The sequence below is a fragment of the Chiloscyllium punctatum genome, chromosome 32 (genome assembly GCF_047496795.1).
Source record: "Chiloscyllium punctatum isolate Juve2018m chromosome 32, sChiPun1.3, whole genome shotgun sequence".
NCBI classification, from domain to species: domain Eukaryota; kingdom Metazoa; phylum Chordata; class Chondrichthyes; order Orectolobiformes; family Hemiscylliidae; genus Chiloscyllium; species Chiloscyllium punctatum.
This window is the reverse complement of record NC_092770.1, coordinates 2,454,082-2,474,173: the sequence shown is the minus strand read 5'-3', so window position 1 is coordinate 2,474,173 and position 20,092 is coordinate 2,454,082. Positions and strand designations below refer to the sequence as shown.

At 37.9% G+C, this 20,092-nt stretch overlaps 1 protein-coding gene across 1 annotated transcript in view; it reads left to right on the top strand.

The window, feature by feature from the left end:
• The first annotated feature begins 5,236 nt into the window (after window positions 1–5,236).
• Window positions 5,237–20,092, top strand: part of tfec (transcription factor EC) — an 84,483-nt gene continuing 69,627 nt past the window's right edge. The window contains exon 1 of the mRNA XM_072551484.1: window positions 5,237–5,350. Coding sequence (XP_072407585.1) covers window positions 5,324–5,350 — 27 coding nt within the window. The 5' untranslated portion in view covers window positions 5,237–5,323. The remainder of the gene's footprint in view (window positions 5,351–20,092) is intronic.

The window sequence follows — 20,092 nt, the reverse complement described above, 5'->3', positions numbered from 1 at the left end:
GACTTATCTATCTTGATGCTTCCCAGAATTTCCAGCACATCCACTTCCTTAATATCAACTTTTGTGATGACTCTGTGAATAATGGGGCTAGATTTATAGTACTGACCCAGTGAGGCATGACACCCAGTAATGAAATCTAGAAAGGTAAACCTGTCACTGAGAATGGAATTCTCAGCTTTAGACAATTACAAGCCGAGCAGCAGTATACTAACAACATTTGGTGCTGATAGAGGTCTCTGCATGCCTTTGACTTCCACCTCTTGCACATCTCACAGTTTTTATCACCCCACGTTAAAGTTATGGCGTTCAGCTGCAAAGGCCCTAAGCCTTTCTGCTTCTTCCTTCTCATTTAAGATACTCATTAAAATTTATTGGTCACTGCCCTTGTATGGTTCAGTGTCACCAATATTAGTCATAATCTGTGAAATATTAATCACATTCTAAAGGCATAAAGTCTGCTTCAGAGATGGCTGAAAAAATCTCTTGATTGTCCTTATCCACGATGTTGAGTGCCAATGGGGTGTCTCTACCTCTGAGCCAGGAAGCCCAGGTTCAAGTCTCACCTGCTTCAGAGATGTGCAATAGCATCGCTGAACAGGTTGGTTAGAAAATGTATATGATTTAAATAGTTCATGTTGTTTGTCTCTACCTCTGAACAAGCAGAGCTGGCTTCAAGTTTAGAAGTGTGTGATAAAATTGTTGAACAGGTGATTAGGAAATATCTAGACCTGTGCTGTAATTTCTGTCATTTATCACAACTTCACATGAGAAACAGGAATAGGAGTGGGAGTCTTGGAGCCTTGAGCCTGTTTTGCCATTCGATAGTATCATGGCAGATCGGACAGTCATCATATCCACTTTTATATCCTTTCCCTATCACCCTTGATTCTCCTACTCATCACAAAACTATCTATCGGAGCTTTAAACATATGCAAAGATGATTCCCCACAGCTGTCCGTGGCAAAGAGTACAAAGACACTCAACCCTCTCAGAGAAGGAATTTCTCCTCATCTCAGTTTTAAATTGGTGTCCCTTTATTCTGAGACTATGCTGTCTGGTCCTAGACGCTCCTCTGAGGGGAAACATCCTCTCAGCATTTATCCAGTCAAACCCCCAAAGTATCCTTTATGTTTCAATGAGATCACCTCTCATTCTTCTAAATTCTCGTGAATTGAGACTCGGTCTGTTTAGCCTTTGCTCATAAGGCGATTCCTCCATACCAGGGGTCACCCGAGTGAACCTTCACTGAACTGTCTCCAATGAAATGATATCTTTGCTTTTATAAGGGGACCTCCTCTTCCCTTTTGCTTCTTTCACTTTTGCAATGATCCTGCTGTATTGTGTCTCATTTGTGCCTGATATAACTGCATCCTCGCCTGGGAAGTAATATTGCAGCTACCTTGGCTGTTCCACTAAAGTCCAACAACGTCCCAATCAAGTCCAAACATGATACTGCACTTTCAAAGTTTGCAACTGTATAATTCAAATGCACCTCTTCTGGAAAGTGAAAAATGCGTGAAATTGAGAAAGTTCCATGAAGGAACACAGACCAAGAAGTCAAATAAAAATGTTTATTGAACTGTTCAAAACAACTAGGTGTGTAAAAAGCAGGCAAACGTCACTTGTGAAATTATAGTCCGATTCCATCAGTATGTCTGTAGACATTGAAGGGTCTCTTAGACTTGTATCAGCTAAACTGAACCTAAGTTGTCTGCATTTGAGTAAATGTGGTGCATCACCTTTTGTAGAGTCATATGTATTGGAGAAACAGAATTCTATAGTTTCAAAGTTCTTAGTATCTTTGTTGTTTAATGCTTAAACATGATGTAGTTTTCCTCCTGTGGCCAACATACAAATGTTGTAGATACTAAATGGACACTTGGAGTTGATAAAATCTACTGGGCCTTTTGTATTTTCTTTCTAATGACCAAACAATTTTACTGAAAAATAATTATCACACTGTAATTTTCAGAGTCTGTTCAGAGTATCACTTTAGTGAAACTACCGGGCTTCAAACTATTTAATGGATTATTTCAAAATACTACAATGCTTCAACTACAATGTTACACATTTGCAGACAGAAAATGCCTTTGAAGCTTCAAAACTGCAAGGATAAAAGTACTGAAATACCAGAACAGTAAGAATGTGAGGTCAAAAGATTTGCGACAGAAAGTTAATTCCAAATGCCATTTTAGCTTGAGAAACCAGCTTGTTTAAACATGATTGTTTAATTGAATTATGAACAAAAAACCTATATGTAAATCAAATGAATTTAAATATTTTAGAGCTATCAATTGAGACAGCAGGGTTTTTACAGATCCCTGCATTCCACACTTGTTTTCCTTAATAATTGAACCAGTGATGCTCCTGCAAATATCTGGCAGCATCATTTATCAGAGAGTCACTTCGAGAATTTTCTTTACTTGTGATTGTGTAACATACAGTACATCTAGATGATTTGTTAGAAAGCAAATATACTGTGAACACCAAAGAAAAGTTATCACTTACAAGTCTATTCCAAAGCCTACAATTGCATTTTGGGGCTAGCTTTATCATTTCTTCTCTCCCCGATTCCTCCCTGTTATCTAACCAGTCTTTACCCTTAGACGAGCTAGAATGCTTTATTCTTGCTGACTACAGTGAGATTAGTGGAAAAGATTATCTGCATCACCTATTATTCAATGTATTTAGAATGCAGTTAATTTATATGAAACTCAACCACAATAATCTATTCATGGTTTGTTAGGCTGGAAATGCTGATGCTCAACTTAGTTGGCACAGAAGAAAGAATTTTTGTATATTATGAGAGTGAGGAGAAGGATAGAGAGAATGGAAGTCAACATGAGAAAAGATGATGGGTCAGGCCCCAATGATTGAGCCTATTTTTCCTCACCCATATTATAGAAATGTTTGATCTTAAGAATATGGAACTTGCTACCATAAAAGCAGTCAGTCAAATAACACAGATGCAATTAAAGGGAAGCTAGATAAATACATTGGAGAACGGAATAAAAGGATATACTTTTTTCAGTTTGATGACATTGAGGAAACTTGTGTGAAGCACAAACGCCAGCATGGAGATATCAACCCGAATGGCCTGTTGCTGTGTCAGAAAACCTATGTAATAACTCTTCCATTTCATTGCAAAATACCTGTCTATCTGAAGTGAAGTCTGTCACTACGAATTAATTTTGTCAGGTGCCAATTTGTGGGAGATATGTGGGACAAATGAGCTCACTCGGTTTGGTATGTCAGGACATTGTCTTTTATCAGAAATATATTTTATAGTTTCACCAGCACTTTTTCAAGATTGAACTGCAGAGTTGCAATAATAGCAAGGGCTAGATAGTTCCTCTTTCAATCAGTGTCACACAGTTCTAGTTATTCTGTGTAAGTGAGGAAATGTAACCCAAGGACTTCTTCTGGACTTGCAAAATATGGTACAAACTCAAACCTCCTACTAATTTTGTGATCCAATAAGGATTCCAATGTTAACCAACAAAATTGTTTGTGAATGAAGGTTTGAAAAAGTCTCTTCCTGAGCAATTCATTAAAATGAGATAGAAGTATTTTTAAATAAGAAATAAATTCTTTATAAATAGAAAATATTTTAGATCAGATTAAAAATGAAAAGTAATTGAGTTTATACTGCTGTTTAAATCAATTTGTGGATTTTTAAATGAAGTTTGAGCAATAATTTAAGCAATATGGTGGAAATAATAATGTATTACTTGATTTACATAACCCTTAGGAAACAAACATTCAACGATAGAAAAAGACAAATTGTCAAAGCATTTTATTAAGACGAGTGTGCTTAGATTTGAATGCGATCCTTCCTGACATCATTACCATATAGTTCCTCTTAGCAGTTCTGGAATTTATTTAGTAAGTAAAATTGTCTAACTAGGGTAACTAAAGGCAGTGTACAATCAATAAAAAAACCCATAGCAACACAAGAGCAGAAGTAGGCCATTCAACCCCTTAAGTTGGCTCTGCTGTTCAGTTAGGACCGGAGTGATTATCTCAATTCTATTTACCCAGATTTTTCCATATCCCCCTATATACTTAACAAAGGTAAACAAAGAATCTCGGTATTGAACATTTCAATTAACCCAAACAGCTTTGTGCTAATTTCAAGATAATGCCCTCTCATTCTAGATTCCTCTACCAGAGGAAAAAAAATCTTTATTTACCCGACTTAATCTTTTTATAATTTTGAACATATTGATTAAACTGAATGAAACTTCAAAACACAAAGTTATACAACTCGTGTTTACCAAATTTGCCTCATAGAGGTAAATAAACAACCCTTCATAAAATACAGTGAACATTTCTGTTTTGTAATGATTACATTTTTTAATGTAGATTAAACATGCTAATTATAAATCTACTTGATGATCTAGGTTTACAGTTAAGTACTTGAACAATATTCATGTTTTATATTGGATTGGTAACATATTTTTGAATAACAGCATTTCAGAAAAAGAATAAGATTAAAAATCACTTAGACTTGAACAGGTTAGTATGTGGTTGAGGAGCATTGGGTTCTGCACAGTTCAATCCATTGTTAGTGAATGTTGACAATGATTGTAGCAAATGCATGATCAAGGAGAAATCTGAACAGTGGTAGCCTTAATTTAAAACATTGTGCAGAGGATGAGCAATCCAGGGCCAGTGGCTGATGGCCTCCATTGGTGAGGAAGAATTCCATTATAAAATAGACCCAGGCAATTCCTCAAAATCCCTGCTCTCGACATTGCAGTTGGAGACCTGGAGGATATTTTAGAACAGAGATTAAAAGAACCTGGGATGGTGTACAAAAAACACCAAGAATTGGATTAATTGGCATAGCACAAGGTGGCTGGGCACAGTTGGGGAAAGTGTCAGTCTTAGAAGAATCCCTACTACCAAGTACGAGTGTCCATGCAATTAGCTGTTCGAACTCTTAACCCTTACAGGATAATTAATGAATAACAGAGGGGATCAGGACAAAGACACACAGTGATTTGGTGAGTCCTAGCAAGTAATACATCAAAGAATGTTAGTAATTGGCCCTGTGGCTTTCATTCTTTGCCCTATTTCTTTCAATTCATTGACTCAAAATAATGGGTTCAGGTTCATTATCAACAGGTTTAAGTACTAAGATTCCAACACTTCAACAAAGCTCTGATTGTGGCTGTATTTGTAGCTGAATAGTAGGTACAGGACTGAGCGCTATGTTTGAAAGGTAACACAGTCACTTAACAGTGATTTTGAGGCTCTCTGCAAGTTGGATTGCAGAAGTTCAACAACTTATCTCAGTCAAGATTCCCTTTATTCAGTGATGTTGGAATACAGCTGGTATGGGCAGGTAAGTATTGTTTAAAGAGATAGTTTGTATTTTTAAAAGTCATAGTAAACCAATCTCTGCTAACTAATAAAATCTAGAGATAATTTGTTATTTTTAGCAACTGCCTATCATGTGAATGTTGCGTATGATGTTATCAGAGAAAGAATTATAATTAACTTCTGAATTGAAGATGACATGGAGTTTCAGATGAGCTTGGATTTCCAGTGAATCTCAGCATTTTATCTTTTTGCTGGTCTTGCACAAAATGCTGTGTGATGTGTGACAGAGAACAGCGTTGTAGTTGCTCATTTTGCAATGCCTCTTGTGGGTTAGTGGTAAAGTGCAATAGCAAGAGGTTATTACATACCAGAGCGTGAATGTTGAAATTTCAACAGTTGCAGTTTTTCAAACAAATGTTAATACTGACAAGAAACACATATTAGTGCCATTATTATCCGTGCATGAAGTAAAATCCGGTTGTTTCAGTTTAATGATGAACTCATTTTTCTACCAACTACATATCACTACGTTCAAAGCAATACTCGAGTAAATAGGATAACCCGTTTAGAATTTTTGATCTTCACCAGATTGATTTATTTTACACGTTTTATTGGCAAGAGTGAGAAAATGAAACCTTTGGGTAAGAGATATATATAGACATAGATTCCTGAATAAAAGTGCAGGATACTATCTACAGCTTATGCTTGCATTATTTTAGTTTTAGGTTTCCATTTTATTTTAATTTTAAATTTACAATTATTCACGACAAAGAGATTTGCACTTAATTAACAATCTTTCTAATCTTAGGATATCCCAAAATGGTCTACAATCATCAAAGTAATTTTGGTATTTAGTGTAGTCACTGTCATAATGCAGGAAAAAGCATCCAAAATAATTATGCCTTTAAAACTGTTTAAATGCAGTTTAAGCATTTGCAAAGTTTTACTGAAGATAAATCAGCTCTGTTTATCAGTAGATGTTCATTATTAACTAATATTAACTGAAATTAACTAAACTCTCCAGTAATGCAACCTCTGTTAGGAAGTTGATCCCTCCTAATATCATTTTAGAATATTGTATATTAACTTGTCAATATGTTTGCAAAGCCAAGTGCTAAAAATAAGATTTTTCTTATCCTGACATTTTGTGCAATTGCTCTTTAGTTATGTTGTGTCCAACATCATTTGTTTTAATGCTCATTGTTACTTGACTACAACTGTAATTTCTGGAGTTGTGTGCAGCAAAATGTGTGCACTAATGCCTAATTGTAATTGAAACTTTCAACAGAATTCTCCATGGTCTTTTAAGTTCAACAACAGCGAGGTGGTTTAACATAACATACTTCAAAAATAACATGGCCCATTTTCTGCACATGCAGAACTCAGACAGCTCTGCTGGCCTGTGTTTAATACTCCAGCTTTAGGACATCTGCCAACCTGAATTTCTAATTCAACATTCCCTTGAAATGTTGTGAAGCTACAAAATAAAACTATTGCAGAGGCATCTGGAGATTAAAATAGGATGCAAATAAATGGTTATTGATTAATTTATAGAAAAAAAACACTAGACATTTGGTGCATTTCCTGTGGCTGTAAGTCCATGATGCCCCTTAGTTTTTGCACTACGATGCTCTGGGTGATATTGATGGCATCTTCTAATGTGGCAAGAAAGTTAGCAAAGATCTCTACTTGTTATTAAAGATCTAATTCTTTGTCTCTATCGATACATAAAACAGGATGAGAAATTACACTAGAGTTTGTCCACTTGATAATTTTTCTTAGGACTCAATGTCCCATAGGTTGCACCCATTTTGCTTTGCATTTTACCAATCACTGCCATGCAATTTTTAAGTACATTGCTCCATATTCACTGCTGATTTATGAACAGAGGCAGCACATCATAAAGGTCTTATGCTCCATATCCTGGCAATAGTCACAATTCATTAAGCCTGCCCTGTCCTCTGTTGCCTTTATTTCAAAAGGGTCAACAAGCAACACATTGCCTATTAGGTGACAAGGATGCTTGTCTTGAGATTTGACTTGTGACTCCCGTGATCTACTTGTGCATAGGTGTAGTATTATAAGAGCTATGCTACCATAAAAAAGGCAGACTCAAGCAACTTTTTCATTGCCAGAAAGATTTGGAAGTGTAGCCATAAATATGTATCCAGATGTGTGGTTGTCTGTTGCATGCTCCATAACGTCACCCTCACAGGAGGTACGGCATTCTAACGCTCAAATAGTGACAAGTCTGGAAAGGTAAATAGGGGTGGGAGAATGTTAGCCTGTACACTTGCTTTGAGAAGGGGAGTAAGTGGCAAAGTTAACTCTTTCCCCTTTGGTGTCCCCTGTTGTTTGGAGTTACACATAGCCTTCATGTGCATTAAAAGAGTATGCTAGTGAGATTTGTGTGAGATATAGGGAGATATGGGATGTGAGTTATGTGTGGATTAGGATTGAAAGGATAGTGAGTCTGCAAGTGTAAGGAGATACGTAACAAAGTGTTGTAGGACGTTGAAGGGAATCAAAGAACAGTAATTCAATGAGTAGTGTGAGCCCCAACATCCATGAATCTGTCGGGAGGGAAGTGTGAGCAGATCCTGAGAGTAGCATTGTTAGCTTTACTTATCCATTGAGGTCAGTGAACCTTTTGCACAATTTCAATCATGTCCTGTGTGTAAAGAGCCTAATATTTAGATAATCTGTGGCCTCCTTCCATTGTCAATTAGAGTTGATACTTGCAAAGGCTTTCTGTCATTATGGATGAATATGCGATTCCCCTTGTTTCCACAGGCTGTGCTTTTAATCCAGCATCCATGAAATAGTGTAACAGCCCCATTTGTTTCAGCAATTCCTCTCCTTATGTCAGCTCTGTCTTCTGCAAACAGGAAGTTCCTCAACATTAAGGGGTACTGGCTGCCTTGATGTGATGTCAAAAACCCCTGAAATCTAACTTTTCCCCAACAGATGTGTATTCAGTGAGTGGAATAGATTATGATGACTGAATGCCTTCATGATTAAAAGGTTCAGGGAGGACAAATACATACAACATTGGGTGTTGATCTAAAAGCAATAATAGGACAAAAATAACCAAGGAAATGTGGATGTTGATAATCTGAAACAAAACAGAAATTGCTGGAGAAACTCAGCAGATTTAGTCGCATCTGTGGAAAGAAAGATCTGCACTGTCCTCATGACCTGTCCTACCTGCCAATCTCCCTTCTCACCTACCTGCTCCACCCTCCCCTCTGATCTGTCATCTCCATCCCCACCCCCATTCACCTATTGTACTCTTTGCTACCTTCTCCCCAGCAACCCCCCATTTATCTCTCCACCTTGGAGGCTCCCTGCCTCTATTCCTGATGGAGGGCTTTTGCCTGAAGCGTCGATTTTTCTGCTCCTCAGATACTACCTGACCTGCTGTGCTTTTCCAGCACCACTCTGATCTAAACTCTGTGGAAAGAAAGCAGAGTTAACCTTTTGGGTTGGGTAACCATTCTTTGGAGAAAGTGAGGACTGTAGATGTTGGAGATCAGAGTCGAGAGATTGTTGCTGGGAAAGCACAGCAGGTCAGGCAGGATCCAAGGAGCAGGAGAATCGACGTTTTGGGCATAAGCCCTTCATCAGGAACAGCTCCTGATGAAGGACTTATGCCTGAAATGTTGATTCTCCTGCTCCTTGGATGCTGCCTGATCTGCTGTGCTAACTATTCTTTGGAGTTCTGAAGAAGGGTCACTGGAACTGAAATGACTGAAGTTATAACTCTAGTTATATAAACAAAATAACTTCTAATCATTATAATCTCAGAAATAGCAAGTGAAACCTCTGACTAGTAGCTTTGCTTGTATATCATTTTTTGTATTCATTCTTGAGATGTGAGCATTATCACTATTTTATCCTGGATTTAAAAAAAAATCATTTGCAGGATCTAAGTGACTGTTTGGGCCAGCATTTATTGCTTATCCCTACTTACTCTTGTGAAGGTGATGGTGAGCTGTCGTCTTGAACCGCGTTAAAAATCACACAACACCAGCTTATAGTCCAACAGGTTTATTTGGAAGCACTAGCTTTCAGAGCGCCACTCCTTCATCATAACCACCTGATGAAGGAACAGAGCTCCGAAAGCTAGTGCTTCCAAATAAACCTGTTGGACTATAACCTGGTTTTTAGTGATTTTTAATTTTGTCCACCTCATTCCAACACTGGTGCTTCCTCTTCTTGAACTGCTGCAGTCCAATGTTTGTAAGTGCATCATAAAGCCATTAGGGAGGGGGTTCTGAGATTTTGATCCACCAACAATGAACGAGTGGTGATATATTTCCAAATCAGCATGATGAGTGAATTGGAGTTGACCAACTTGCACCTTTTCATTTTAAACTGGATTTTGAACAATTTTTGCTGCATTTGAACATGGACAGTTTCAGTATCTGAGAAGTCACAAAATGGTGCTGAACACAACAATTATCAATAAACATCCCCATTTCTGACCTTTATGATGAAAGGAAGATTGCTGATGAATCAACAGAAACTTGTTGGGTTTAGCACACTATCCTGCAGAACTCCTGCAGAGTTTTCCGGAGCTGAGGTCACTGACCTCCAAAAACTATCTTCCTTTCAGCCACTATGACTCTAACCAGTGGAAAGTTTTCCCCTGAATCCTATTGATTCCAGTTTTGCTAGGACTTCTTAATGCCAAACCTGGTCAAATGCAGTCTTGGTGTCAAAGGCTGGCACTCTCACCTCACCTCTTGAATTTGGCTTCTTTGTCTATGTTTGAACCAAAGTTGTAATGCAGTCAGGAGTTGAATAGCCCTGACTGAACCAAAACTGAATGTCACTGAGCAGCCTATTGCTAAGCAGTTGCTGCTCAATAGTACTGTTGATGACATCTTCCATCACTTTACGGATGATCAAAGTAGAGTGTTGAGATGGTAATTGGCTGGGTTGGATTTGTCCTGCTTTTAGTGTACTGGACATAACCGGACAATTTTCTGCACTGTAGCTGTCAGTGTTGTGGTTGTACTGTAACAGGTTGGCTAGGGACGCGGCATGTTCTGGAACCCACTTCTTCAGTACAATTGCTGAAATGTTGTTAGGGCAGATATGGTGCTTTCAGTCTTTTCTTGATTTCAAATGGAGTGAATCAAATTCACTGAAAACTAGCATTTGAGATGCTGGGCACCTCTGGAGGAGGCTGAGATGGATCATCCATTCACTATTGCTGACTGAAGATAGTTGCAAAGGCTTCTGTCTGATTTTTTGCATTGATGTGTTGGGCTCCCATCATTGAAGATAGGAATATTCATGGAACGTCCTCGTTTAGTTAGTTGTTTAGATGTCCACCACCACCCACAGCTAGGTGTATCATGACTGCAGAGTTTAGATCTAATCCACTGGTTATGGTATCGCTTAACTCTATCTCTCTGTGCTCCTTATGCTATTTGCTATATAATCAGTCCTGTTTATAGCTTCATAAAGTTGACACTTCTTTGTTAGCTATGCCAAGTGATACCCCTGCTATGCTTTCTTCCACTCCTCATTGAATTAAGGCTGGTCCACTACCTTAATGGTAATGGTAGAGTGGGGATATGATGGGAAATAAGATTCGAGATTATGTTGGAGTACAATTCTGTTTCTGCCAATGGTCCATATCATCCCATGATCCCCAGTCCAGAGCTAGATCTGTTTGAATTCTATCCCATTTGATAATGATACTGCTACACAACACAATGGATGTTATCTTCAATATAAAGATAGGTTACCTGTCAAATCTCTTGAGTGTTTTAGGAGCTGCACTCATCCAGGCAAGAGAGGAGTATTCCATTACACTCCTGACTTGTTCCTTGTGGATGGTGGATAAGCACTGGGGAGAAAGGAGGTGAGTTATTCAGCACGGAAATCCTAGCTTCCAACCTGCTCTTATAGTCACAGTATTTATATGTCTGGTCTAGTTCAATTTCAGTTCAATGTTAACCCCCAGGTTGGTAACAGTAGCAATTAATACACAGTAATTCCATTGATCTTTAAGGGGTGATGGTTAGATTCTGTCTTGTTTATGATTGCCATTTCCTGGCACCTATGTGGCACTTATCAAGATGTTGTCCAGGTCTTGCTGCACATGGACATGGACTGCTTCAGAATCTGAGGAGTGATGAATGGTGCTTAATATTTTGCAATCAGTACTTCTGACCATATGATTGAAGGAAGGTCATTGAGGAAGCAGCTAAAGATGGTTGGTTTAGCATCTCCTGCAGAGATGTTCTGTAGCTGAGATGATTGACCTCCAATAAACACAACCAGTGGAGAGATTTTCATCTGATTCCCATTGACTGTGATTTTGCTAAGAGTTCTTGATACAACATGTAGTCAAATTTGGTCTTGATATTAAGGGCAGTCACTCTTTGATCACTTCTGAGGTTTAACTCTTTTGTCCATGTTTGGACCAAGGCTATAATGAGGTCAATAACCTTGGCTAAACCCAAACTAAAAGGCAGTGAGCACGTTATTACTTTGCAAGTGCCATTTAGTAACACTAATGATGGCCCCTTACATCATTTTGTTGGTGATTGAGAGTAAACCGATAGGCTGTAATTTGTTGTCAGGTTGATTTATCCTGCTTCTTCGACAAATCAGGAAGAGGCTCCACCTTGTTGGATTTGTGCCAATGCTAGAGATGTACTGGAAAAGCTTGGTTGGGGGTGTGGCTAGTTCTTCAAACAAGTCTTCAGTACTATTACTGGAATATTTTCAGGACCATTGCCTTTGATATATCTAATATCTAGCCATTTCTTCACATGAAATGAAGTAAATCAAATGAGTTGAATTACACATGTGTAATGCCAGGGATCTCTGGAAGAGGCCAAAATGAATCATCAAATGGACATTTCTGACTGAAGATGGATGCAAATTATTCAACCTTATCTTTTATACTGATGTGATTTGTTGGCCCCAAAGTCGAGTTTTAGGATACCTGTGGAACCTCCAGTTCCAGTTAGTTGTTGAATTGTTCACTATTATTTATGATTGGATGTAATAGCACTGCAGAGCCTAGATTTGCTCAGTTGGTGTGGAATTGCTTTGCCTTATCTATTGCATGCTGCTTCTTCTGCTTCACATGTGCATTGTGTGTGTTGAAGCATAGAGTGATATCTGGTTTACCTGGTGCTGTTGCTGGCATTCCTTTTTGCACTCTTCATTGAACCAATGTTGATCTTCAGGCTTGGTGTCAATGTTAGGGTTGGAATATGACATTAAAATTGTGATTGAATGCAATTTTGCTGCTGCTGATTGCCCACAATATTTTATGGATGCCCAGTTCTGTGTTGTTAGCTATGTCTGAAGCCTGTTTCATATGGTACAGGGGTAGTACAATGCAGCATGATGGAGGGGATCTTCAATTTGAAGGTGGGGTTTGTTTCCACCAGGACTATTCAGTGGTTATTCCAGTACTGTCATGGATGGACATATCTGCTACAGATAAATTGCTGATAATGAAATCAAATAGATCTTTCCCACGTGTTGATTCCCTCACCACTGCTGTGGACAGAGACCCACAGTTATGTTCTTTACGATTCTACCAGCTCTGATAGTAATGGTGCTACCAAGCCACTCTTAAAAATCCCTAGACAATAAAGTCCTCCTCCCACGTTACATTCTGTGTCTTGTTACTGATAGTGCTTCTTCCAAGTGATGTTTAACATCAGAAATGCAAAACCTCAGAGATGGATTAAAGGTGAAACTCGAGATGGCAGCAGATATAAAGTTTTGCATAAAGTTGCCCTTTAAATGTGTGTGAAGTTGAATTAACTAGACTTGCTCATATCCTCATTACGTGTTACAGTGGAAGAAGTGTAATCACTGTGTCATGACTCTGGTGGAATAGTGCACTGGAAATCAAGCTCCAGTATTCCATGATTCATCTCAAATGTGCAATGTAATCGATTTAATCTCTAGGATAGTTAATGCATGACAGTGACTACTATCAAAGATAAAAGAAAATTATACTAGGATTTATCAATAAATAATAAGATCAAACACTTATTTCTTATAGCAAACATATCCTCTAAAATGTGGCAAAACAGAATAGTAATTATTAATTTGGAGACTATGCCAGTTTAAATCCAAACACAAAATATTAATTTTCATATAGGACAGGTAAAGATAAATGAGACAGCCTTTCTTTTCATGAATATCATGGGTGAAAAATATAAGCAAAAAGGCAAAAAATTTGTGGATTAGGGTCCAATCAAAAATGGGTAGAATGGGGTGACTTTCTCCTCTGTTTTCTGACAATGATATCACATTATTGTTGACTGTGGTGATCCATTATTTGTTAGTTGGTCAATTGCACCTCGGACCTGGCTTGATTTAGAGGTTTTCTTGCTTGTTGTGAAGATTTTGAGTGTTATTTATTTTCTGATGAGAAAAAAAGGGAGACATTTAGCTTGCTGACAGACGTAAAAGCTTGAGCCCTAGTTGTGTTATCTCCACTCAGTGCTCTGACAAATGAGCCAATTGCAACCCTGTTGCTGGGCAGTTGGATATTTTTTCTTCCAAGAACACTTGCTTACAGGACAAAAGTATCAATTCCTGAACCAGCAAAAGAACACTGCATGGTTCCACATTTTCTTCAAGTTATAAGAAAAAAAATTTTAAAACTTCAATTTTCTGGTTTATGTTTCCCAATAAAATATCTGTAGCCTTTACAACTGTTGTAATGCAGAAATGTAATGGCAGCCAATTATTGTACAATAAGCTCCCACAAGAGAAACATGATAGTGATCCAGATAATTTATTTTTGTAATGTTAATTAAGGGATAAAATTGGTCAGGACATCAAGGATAGCTGCTTTGCTTTCTTTTGAAATACATTCACCTGAGTCAATAGACTGGCACTTTGTTTAATATCTGATCTGAAAATGGGATTCTGTGAGACAGCAAGCCTTACTTTGTTTTCTTGATGCCTCCCTAAAGGTTCTGATGGGGGAGATGAGGGAAAAGTGGGAGTTAATGTTCCAAAACATTGATTGTTTCACCTTCAGTGCTGCTATCCAGCAAACCTGGACACTGGTGCCAACATCAGTATTCCCAGGCCATGGCTTCACTGCACAAACAGTCAACTGACCTTAGAAAAGGGTGAGTAAAGATCTTCATATTTGCATTTCTCTCAACAGTACTTGTTCACTACCTCCTTATCACCATCCTCAACAATTCACTTCTCTTCCATTGAGTTATTCAGCATTTAATCCAAAGGGTAAACTGGAACACTGGAATTTTTGAGAAGTTTCAACAACTATATGATCAGTGTGCCACTGATATATAAATTGGCTGGATGATTTCAGTCTTTCTCATTGCAAGAATGAAGGAATGACATAAATGACTGTAACGAAGTGAAGCTTAGACTTGATTTTCAGGGTAGCTGAATGGGTAGATCACCAGAATCACTGAATGGTTAAATCAATCCTTTCATGTCTTACTGCAAGGTGTTCAGATGGTCCTCCTTCTTCCACGGCTTTTGTTGCCTTTTCCTGGTCTTCTTCATATATCATTCTTGATGAAGACTCTATGTTCAAAACGTTGGTTCTCCTGCTCCTCGGATGCTATCTGACTGGCAGTGCTTTTCCAGCGCCACACTTTTTGACTTCATATATCAACAACTGTTTTTTCCACTTTACTTCCTATAAATCTGTGTTTCTTTACATGACAAGATTGTGTAGGATGCAAGACATATTACAAAGGGGTTGATCATGGAAAGCTAATGTATTTTACTCCTCACATTGCGAATGCAAAAGATTATGAATGTACATTGGACCTAAGCTTACCTGCTCAGTGGAAACCAAATGATAGGATGCTAAAAATGAACAGGCCACTGTTCTGCTCGGGTGCTGGTCATTTTGAATGTTAATCAAAGGGTGTTTCAGTTGGATGTAGCAAACAAGAACCTCAAAAATGTATCCAAATTGGATTGTTACATCAAAGGGTTCCCACTGAAGTCTAAACTAGTACTTGTGAAAGGAAACTGCCACAGGGTCCTGATTCTGGACAGAAACAGGTTTATATCAGATTTGAATTCAGAGAGAAACCCTTCATGTGAATCTGAAAAACTTCTTTATGAAGCTGGAAGGAGAATCTGAGTTCCACAAAGAACACCACTGCTTCCCCCATCTCAAATCTTACACATTCTTCTCACAGGGAATTCCAAAATCCCATTCACAACCCCTTGCTTAGAGGTTGGTGAGTGGGTGGCCTAAACCACCACTGATTTCTCATCACTGCTCTGAAGGCAGGAAGTGGACGACGGCGTTTAAATAGAGCCCAGTAGTCGCACATTCCGTCATCTTTTCAATATTCCCATTGGCAATCTCTGTTTGTTCAGGATTATTTATTGTTTTAGAGCATCTGAACATTTGAATTTGACATTCTCTAAATATGACTAAATATTGATGTATGCGGTTAACAAATATGATTCCATGACAGATCTCTGTGGATCATTTTGATCCACACCCAACCATTCTGAGAAATTATTTTTAGTTCTGTTCATTAATTTGCTAATTCAATTTTCTGAATCCCCTAATTCCCTTTATCTTCTCAAATAGTCATCCATATGGCACCTTGTCTAAAATTTCCTGCAAATTAGAACCTCAACCACCAGGCATTAAAATTGCCATGGGACATTATTGAAGTTTCCTTGACTCCCTTGAGTTGAGGTCATCCAAACCTCCACTGCGTGTGTTCTAATACACATCCAAGACATGCTTACCTGTCATAATAACACTCACTGTCCTACATTCAGAATCAGTTTAGCAATACCCTGTTGTTGAAACTTTTATCCATGTCTTTTAACTCTCACTTTGAACATCTCTTCCTTAGCTCTGAAATCTCCTTCAGCCTATGACCCTCTGAGATATTTCTTACTGCTCCAATTGTAGCTTCTTTACAAGCCTGGATGGCAATCACTTCAACTGATGACTGTGACTTCAGTTGCTGAGGCTCTGGATTCTGTAATTCTCTCCATAATCTCTCTGCCTCTTTTCTACTGTAAGATACACCTTAAAAACCTTTCTGACCAAAGTTTTTAGTCAGCTGTGCTACTACCTCCTTCTATGGCTTGGTGTCCTTGGAAACAGGTATTTGGCAATTTGACTTACAAAACCCAAATAGAATTCTCTTGGTGGCAGGAAAGAGGGCTTCATTTAAAGGGACATTTGATTTGGACTAGTGTCTGAAGAGGATGATGGCAAATTTGACCTGCATGCACTTGATGTAATTTGAATTTAATGAAGAAAGTGATGAATCATGATCTTATCAATAGGATGACAGGGACACACAGTACAAACTTGACTCCATGCAAACTGTGTGACACAAGGCCTCAAGGTATCTTGAAACAAATTGTAGTGATTAGAACCAGGGCCAGGTAGATCTCATTGGCTATGAGATCCTTCATTGGGGTTGTGAACCTGGACCAATCAGGGAGCCCTGGCTTACGATACAAAGAGATGATTTATATTAGAGCCCGGGTGTCCTTGGAGAAGGAGCACGCGGTCTCCACCAACACCCTGGAGTTGTTCAGGGAGAGGTGGGCACCGCAGGGAGTGGAGTGCATTATTTCCCCCTCCAACTCTATTTTGATTTAGTCCCTACCCTCCCCTTCACTGTTTGATCACACAGCATTGCCCTTCTCTCACTGTGTCTTACACCTGCGCACACACAACATGGGTGCTGGGGAAAAAATAAGCACTACCGCAGTTAGGCGATAGTGGGGGGGGGGGGGGGGGGGGGTGTTAATAAAAAAAAAACAAAGAAATGATTCAGAAGGTCTCTTAACTTTCGGGACTGGCTTTGAGCTGGCTGCTCAGAACTATGTACTGTGCATATGTAAACAAAGGGTTCTTGGTGATGGGATACAGACTTCTGTGCAATTATTTCAGAAGTGCAGTCACCTCAGTAGTGTAAAAAAAAACTTCACAATTGTATTTTTCTGAATTTATGAATTGCTATGTTAAATAGCACAAACTTTAATTCTAACAATGGCTGCTAAGAGCTTAAAGCTATTCCGGAGACTTGAATTTGAATGAGCAGCTTAAGTATCTTAATCATTGATTTGAACAAGGTGTATTTTTTCCATAATACCATTTGAGCAAATGAACATTCAAGTGGTGAACATATCTCCAGTAATGGTGTATCGAGTCATTATTGATTTAATCGACATTAAATCTTTCTGAGTAGTTGCCTGCTGTGATGAAAGAATGGTGTCATGTTAAATTAGTTTTGTTTAGTTATAATTGCCAAAACATTCTTTCATTCCACACCTAACAGCAGAAGTTGTTAGTATTTACTTGAATAGATATATGCAGAGGTCTAGATCTGAACAGTTCTTCCTCCCTCTGCCATCTAATATTCAGCCTTAGTGATAATGTGTCTAAATGCACTGAGAAAGATCTTTCAGTGGTGGAAGATACAAGAAATATTCAAATTTTGTGAAGCACATTTTATTAATGATAACAATTTAAATAGAATTTGCAGTTAATTGGAGCAGAGTTCGCCTTTCAGAAATGATAGTAAATGGAGAAGTGTGATTTAGATAAATTCCTCAAAGTGAGTGTGAGAAAGCTTCTCACAAGTTCTTAACATCGAATGCAATTGCTCTATAATAACTTTTATAGGGTGCTAAACTGTTCAAATGAAAACATCTGACAATTCTTCATTAACAATGGTCAGACCATTTAACTACAAGATTCAAATGATAAGATTAGAATTAATACGTTTAAGCTTTACAACTTTGTCATAGAGAAAGTAAATCAATGTAGTTTTCAAGCAATTATAATTGGTAAAACGTCTTGTATCCTTTTTTTTATCTTCCTCTGTACTTCCCTTTCCCAGTCATAGCATTCAGCACAATGACATAATCATGCTGATTGCACAAGGGTCAAACTAATGATTTCAGCAACTTTTAAGAAGCAAAGCACCACAATTTTAAATCATACAGTCTGTAAACAAGTAGTTTGGGATACTGTCTTTTCTTCCTTAAGGTTTAACAGAGGACCTTACTCAGTATTTTCTTGAGCTTAAAATACTTGAGTAGCCAAGATTATACCAATAATGATCACTGTATTCATGGATTAGAGCACAATGGGACTTTGTACCATTACTCTTGCATTTGCCTGTGATTCCAGGTAGGAATTGTGATGAAGTGAATTTTTGCTTCTGTCAGAACATTTTTTGTATCTTATACCCAATTCTGTAATGGAATGTAGATTCTAACAGAGTAAAATATGCATTTACTTACTACTGCATGCATGATCTTGGACAGTCGAAGTAATCTACTACTGATATCAGTATCCAGTTCCTGGTGAGTTAATGACTAAGATTGATAAATCCACATTTTTAGGGGTTGGGGAGGGCTTTGCACACCATCCAGCATTACACTTAGTCCATATTCTTATAACACACAGAATAATATTTCTCAATAGTTAACTAACCTCAATTTTATCTGTCACTGTATAAATTGCACTTAATAGCCTTTTGCTAAACCAGAGTGTGTACTTCCCAGTCATTTATGAACATAACATATTACTTGAATGGAAAACAATTCCAGTAATCTTTGTTTCTTAGTAAATAAAAGGAAACCATATGCTGGGTGTTCAAGTTAAATTGAGAGTGGAACAGATATAAACATACATTTCGGTGATAGTACATTTGTGCAGCCTTATAGTTGAAAGAGAGAACATGTGTTTCTTTTCTTTCCCTCCCATATTATTTGTGAGTTAATCAGTTTCTGTCTCATCTTTGACTTACACTTTGTTAGCTGGAGCAGGGGAAATCAAGGCAATTAATTTGCGTGCATCCTCATTAAGGCTGTTTGTAGTTAAGTATCTGTTACTGTGAAAAACAGACCTATTGCGCAATTACTCAGCTATTACATCGATAGCCTTTTGTGCAAAGTTGGATCAGGCCACACTTGATCTAATTTTACAACTAACATCGCAAATTACGAGAGATGTGAATTAACTGAATTCCACATGAAACTTAGTTACATCAGGTAATTGTTCATTTTAATTAGGGAAGAAAGACAGTCTTCAGTTATCAAGTCTGGTCAGAAATTGCATAGACAGGCTGTTTTAAACCGTAATCCTATTTACAAATTTCTATCCTGCAATTATAATTAGTAAGAAATACTCTACAATAACAGTGGTTCATCTTGGTTCAAGTGATTGTCTAAATATTTCTAAAGCAGTACAATTTCAAGTGCATGTTTCAGGAATTGCTTTTATTAGTGATTGAAAAGAATGATGATATTAGTATCTAATTAAATTGTAAAAAGTGAAGCTTGATTTGATTCTCAAAAAATCAATTCTTTAAGTAGTTACATTGCTAACGCATATGGTCACAGACTCGAAATTTAAGATGAAGCATTCACATTTCTTTGTAGATGTACAATGCTGGGGACAGGAGATGTAATTTGTCTGTGTTTTTGTCTTGGTTCACTTCTTTGTACTATTTACTCAGATTAAGACCACCTCATTTTGTGGTGGCTCACCGACAGTCAAACTCATTATGGCTTAGAAGGAGGCTATTTGGCCCACTTAGTTGAAGTCATTAGTAGAACAATGTAATCAGTACCACTACTCTGCTGTATCCCTTTGGCCTTCCAAATTTATTTCCGTCAAGTGCTCATTTAGTTTCTTTTTCGTTCTTTGTCTCAATTTCCATTAGATTTATGGGCAGCAAATTCCATATCATTATCACTCAACACACATCTGCATCTT